The sequence below is a fragment of the Medicago truncatula genome, chromosome 5 (assembly GCF_003473485.1).
Source record: "Medicago truncatula cultivar Jemalong A17 chromosome 5, MtrunA17r5.0-ANR, whole genome shotgun sequence".
NCBI classification, from domain to species: Eukaryota; Viridiplantae; Streptophyta; class Magnoliopsida; order Fabales; family Fabaceae; genus Medicago; species Medicago truncatula.
Window position 1 is genome coordinate 13,503,938 of NC_053046.1, and position 6,202 is coordinate 13,510,139.

The 6,202-nt window shown below is 28.9% G+C and overlaps 1 protein-coding gene across 1 annotated transcript; it reads left to right on the forward strand.

The window, feature by feature from the left end:
* The first annotated feature begins 308 nt into the window (after window positions 1-308).
* Window positions 309-2,852, forward strand: LOC11415512 (signal peptide peptidase 1). Its single transcript, XM_024783799.2, has 4 exons — window positions 309-429; window positions 1,731-1,817; window positions 1,968-2,037; window positions 2,761-2,852. Exons 1-4 carry the CDS (start codon window positions 427-429, stop codon window positions 2,850-2,852), a joined length of 252 nt encoding a protein of 83 aa, XP_024639567.1. The 5' UTR covers window positions 309-426.
* Window positions 2,853-6,202: the final 3,350 nt, after the last annotated feature.

Below are 6,202 nucleotides of genomic sequence, written 5' to 3' on the forward strand. Positions count from 1 at the left end.
TTAGATTTGGACACATAAATAAATTACTTGTGTGCTTGTTTGTTGTCTTGCATTTTAAGCTATTTGTGTGACCCTTACTTAGTTTGTTGTATTACATTTTATTTAAGTTAAGAAAATAAAAATAAATTATTTAAATAAATTTTGTTTTTACAAAAAAAAATTGTTAAGTATTTCTTTATTTTAATTTAATTATAATCGTTAATTGTAATTTTATGTAATTATAAAAACAAAAATATAAAATTATATAAGAATAAGAATTGTAGATGGCCTTACTTTGAATACTATATTTGATTCTAAATTGATGATTAAACGGATTGGGCTGTTTGGGGACTGTTTTTGGATGAATTTTGACATGTTTAATGCTGGAAAATTGGGTCAAATCTGCAGAATTGTAGATGGCCTTGCTGTTTGTTAGGCAATTATGACATGGTGATTTTCTTTTTCTTTTTTGGGTTACTTTTATTGGTATTTACTAATCATGATTATATTTATGAGTGCTATTTTTGTTGAAGGGTTATTGCTTTATACTGTTATTATTATTTGGGAGCTTCTACGGTACACCTCACAAATTGAGGTGTACCGATACTCTGTTTCATAAATTTATAAATTAATGATCATTTTATGAAATAAGTTGTTATTTGTCATTATTTATATTTTAAAAAACATCATCTCATGAGAAAAAAAACATCATTTTATTGTTTATATGAATTATATTAAATTTTTAACATTTTCTCATAAAAAATAATCAATATTCTTCATTATGAGCAATAAAAATTCAAAAAAAGTAAATTTGATTTCATCGACGCTTTTGGTAAATAAGATTTAATTATTATAGTTGTCAATGATAGAAAATAATTATTTTTTCTTAAAAAAACAATCAATATAATTATTAATATAATGTTTGGTGTATCGGTACACTCAAAATGTTAGGTGTACCATAGAATTTGCCTTATTTTATTTTACTTTGTGGTTGTAATATAAACTTTCATGATGACTTTTGGATTAACCCATGAAAAAAAGATTTTTTTTTTTTTTTTGATGTGATCTTCCTCCTCTATTTACAATCTATTGGGTTTACCAAAATTAGTATATTGTGTTGAAATTTGAAAGAGTGTATGGTTTTGCCTGTCTACCATTTCTTTTATTAAGTCATGGTTGTTAATTGAACCAATAATTATGTTTTATTCATATTTTTGGTATTCATTTTCCTGGTTTGAAATGGAACAATACCTTTTTACAAATTAAGCTTATTCTGTAGAAGATGGGCATAGAAAAATAAATTAAATTTCTATCTAACACCGCGACTTAACGCCGCAATCTACCTTTGCTTGATGTGCTATTCTATCTGATAACAAGTCTGACATAATATTCAAAAAGAGAGAAACAATATGACTGCTGATATAATTTGGTTTGAAATTTTAACGATTTGAGAAGAAATGTAACTGATGTATTCATTCCACCATTGATGCCGCGATTTGATGCAGCACTTTACCTTTAACTTGATGTGCAGGCTCTCCTTTTTTATTTGATGAAATCATTGTAACTTGGTCTGTTATATGCTTCAACTCTTTTTCAATCTTTTTTACTTGATTCAAATGTACTGTTCGATATAGATTCTCTATTAGACTGGTGATATTCTCTTGGTATGTTTTTTTTTTCCTTCTTTTAAATTGAACTTGGTAGTGCTCAAAGCTTCATTTTTTACTCTTTTACATTCACATATTTTGTAGGCTGGTCTTTTTGTATATGACATTTTCTGGGTTTTCTTCACTCATGTGATGGTTACCGTTGCGAAATCATTTGAAGCTCCAATCAAGGTTAAAATCTTTGCTGAGTGCAATGGAAATATTTGTTTGTAATTCTGTATACATCTGTGTTAATTTTTGTAGTCTACTGGCCATGATAACTATCTGATAAAAAAAACTTATGAAGTTCTTTCTAATTATGTTAATTAAATTGTTTTGCAGCTTTTGTTCCCCACAGCAGATTCTGCAAGGCTATTTTCAATGCTTGGACTTGGTGATATTGTTATCCCAGGTAGGATTACTATGTTGATGCATTGATGTCTTTATTTTGTGAAATTGAATCTAAAAATACAGTTTAGTTCTTAGTATAAATTTGGTGTTAGATTTTTTCAAACTGTGCTGGGTAGATTGAGACAATGGAGAAGGGACAAATAATTTTGACTTATTTACATTGTGCATTTCTCCTTGCTGTCACAACATGACTTCAAGTTTTTGGGACTTAAAATTGCCATGAATTTGCTAGAAATGGTTTGTTAAAATGTCTGCTCTAACCGGTCCTATGGGAACTGTAATACTAATGAAAAATGTATAAGGGAATGGATGGAATGGAAAGGATATGTATCCCTTATTCTCCCTGTTTGGATGATTAATTGATGGAACAAAGTGGAAGGGTCACAAATGTAAAGTTTCTTTATAGGTTCCACAACCTGCAATTTGAATGGGAACAAAGAAACGAGGGTTCGAAAAGGAAATGGCTACTCTCTGTTTCTTCCCTTTTATAAGTTTGTAAACTTCCAAACAATGAGATTTTTCATTAACCCTTTCATTATTTATACATATATAAATATAGTGATAGAGTTAGAAAAACTGTTTTGACAATTTGCAAGAATAGTTCGTCATGCATTTGGAGCCTAATATACATTGCAGGGAGGTACATTTACTATGTCCACTTTATTAGCTGTATTTATTGTTTCTCATAATGATCATCTTCCTACCTTTGCTTCTACATGAGCAGCTGAGAGGAGGGTCGTTCCAGGTTCAGGTGGTGAAGAATTCAAGTTTGCTTCCTTGAGGCTGTTACCCTCAGCTGTGATCATCGTGTTATAAATGGTAATTATTCTTAATCTGATGTTGTTACTTCTGCTATATAATTTACTGATCATTGACATATATTACTTTACTGTTTAGTGGAGCTAAATCCCTTTTGTGACTTAAATTTAGCCTTATTTTTGTCATCATGGGTTGAATCACCATTTTTCCTTGATATTGTGATTGTCTGAGTCTGACAATTTAGTCCCTCAGATATAGGAAATGACAATTTAGTCCATTGAATTAAAAAACGTCAATTAATAGTCATTTTCTCAAATTTAACACCACAATTTTAAATGTTCTATATTATCCAACTCTCATGCATGCAAGAGAGAAGCTCATATGGAGGCATTTCATAAGTTTTTATGGATGTTTTTTAAAGTGATATTTTGGAGGGACTAAATTGATTGAGGCTCTCCAATTTAAGAGCTAAATCATCCGATTCCCAAAATTTTAATAACCAAAATGGTGATCCGCACAAAGAAAACATGCTAACAATATGTTTATTATTCTGTTTAGGAGCGATTGGTGCCGAATGGTTGAAAGCATTCAAAGGCTGTATTGAGAATCCATAAACCATGTTGTTGTAAGTAGAAGGCTCCGATGAAGTACTCAATTCCTTTTTTCGAGTGATATTGTATGCGGGAGATAAGATTTGATCACCGGGTATTTACCCATTTGGGTTTGGTTGATTGTATCCCTGACCAATTTTTTATTTAAGTATTTACTCTCTTACAATAAATTTTGCAAATTTGTAATTTTTTTAATAAGTGAGGGTAGATAAGGCATTGAATTTTGAGCCCTGAAATCATCTTCTTAGAAGAGAATCCGCCCTTTATACAAGCAAACGAGGATCTAACATTTTCTTTGTTGGATGGTGTGAATAATTGAAACACTAATTTTATTTTATTGGCATCTCACCTTGTGTTGATCGAGTATACTTTTCGGTAACATGCGAACTTGAAATCATCAACTCAATTTATATCTAAGGTTATATGATTGTTGAATAATTACTGGAGTTTTCTATTTATTCAAACCCTAATTATAGTTTGATAGTCTAAATATTTGATATATGAGTATCAGCAGTTAAAACATATGTGATTTGTCGAAAGACTGTATCGAGGAGATTGTTTTTTTCTATTTCTAGCTGAGATCAAGGGAATATTATCAACTTTTGTAAGTGTCTCTTGGTTAATTTTTTTCTTTCTTTTTTCTTCCTCTCTAGACTAGCATTAGACAATGAAGAAACCAAAATTCTTATTATGCAACCTTCGTTCTCAAATTTACGAAGCATGGCAATGTCGCATAATTTGAACATCTCTCCTTTAGAGCAATTTTTTTAAAAAATACGTAATTCAACCCGTGCGAAGCACGGGTTTGTAACTAGTTTGTATAGAAACTTTTGTAAATTATCAAATTATATAGTCATTTGATAATTGGAAGATCATATATCGAGTTTTATATAATATTGACTTTGATAAACAACCTATTGGTGTGCCTTGTGTTTTTATTAGGTTATCTTGATTATTTGCTTATCATTGAGTTTTTTTATTATATTCTTCCTTGTATTTTGAATTCTATGTTAACCGAAATTCATGTTTTACTAGGTTATCTCTATTATTTCCTTGTCGCTAAGTTTTTTTTTATTATTTTCCTCCTTGTATTTTGAATTCTATGTTAGCCGAAATTCATGTTTTGATTAAGTTATCTTGATTATTTGCTTGTCGCTAAGTTTTTTTATTATATTCCTCCTTGTATTTTGAATTCTATGTTAACCGAAATTCATGTTTTACTAGGTTATCTTGAGTATTTGTTTGTCACTAAGTTTTTTTTTTTTTTATTATTATATTCCTCCTTGTATTTTGAATTCTATGTTAGCCGAAATTCATGTTTTGACTAGGTTATCTTGATTATTTGTTTGTCGCTAAATTTTTTATTATATTCCTCCTTGTATTTTGAATTCTATGTTACCGAAATTCATGTTTTGACTAAATTATCTTGATTATTTGCTTTGTCGTCAAGTTTTCTATTATATTTTCTCAAAAAAAAAAAAGTTTTCTATTATATTCGTCCTTGTATTTTGAATTTTATATTATTAACCAAAATGCAATGAATTTGATTGCTTAAAAAGAAAGATATGTGACTTATATTTCGAACAACATATTAAACTTCCTGGTGTGACTTGATGGATAAAATGTATGTGTTAAAAAAAATGTTGTCAAGATATAAAATTAATCTCGTAAAATAATAGTCTCACATCGGTTCCTCTAACTGAGCAATTCACTTTATCATAACAAATCAAATGTAGATCTTGCCAAAAAAATAAAATAAATCAAATGTAGATATAATATACCCGTTCCGTCCTAAAATAACTGTGTCATTTACGATAAAATATTGTCCTAAAATAATTGACTCATTTCACTTTTCAATACAATATTAATTACTTTTTTTTAATTATACACTATAATTGATATTACCTTTATCATTCTCAATTCAACTTCTTCCACTTTACATTTATGATAATGGTGAATGCATTAATACTTGATAAACACATTCAAAATCATTTTTCTCTCTTTCACTTATACACTTTGCATTTATTATGGGACGGCTGGAGTATAGATATATCATCATCATAACAAATAATGAGTTTGTTAACAAAGCAACCCTTAATTTTTTCACTTTATACTTTACATTCTTTTTTTTATTGAGAGATTGATTATACTTTACATTCTTAGAGATCCAAATTCCACACCAATATACTATAGTGTACAATTCTTTAGTGAATTCAGAAGAGAGTGAAAATAAGGAGAAATAGAAAGAAGAAGGAAAAAAAAAAAAAAAAAGGAATAGACCATATACAAAAATGGTGTGTAATGTGAGAAACTCTTCCAAACATAATGATGTCAGAAAAGGATAGTAAAAAATAATAATAAATATGTGTGGACTTCCCATATTGAAGACATTCTAATGGCTTGAAATAAAGTTTTTCAAAGACTATGGACTTTCCATTTTAATAACGTGTTTTTTTAAGGGATTCTTTTTTTTTTTTATGTTTTTTTTTCATTTTATGTTTTTTCTTAACTCAGTCTTAGAATAAGGACAGCGAATGAATCATTTTAAAATATGAATATAAACAGTGTTGAACACGGTATACATGTACTGTCCCATTTTCCATAATTACGCGCTTATAGAATTATTTCAGATCCTGAAAAAAACAATGAAATCATTCACTTCCAATGAAACATCTTCTAACTCTAAATACTTGGTTTATTGGTAAACCATAAGTTTTAGACTCGAAAGTCACACATGTAAGCCATGTTAGAGTTGGTAAACGATGAATTTTAGACTTGAAAGTTACACGTTTGAGT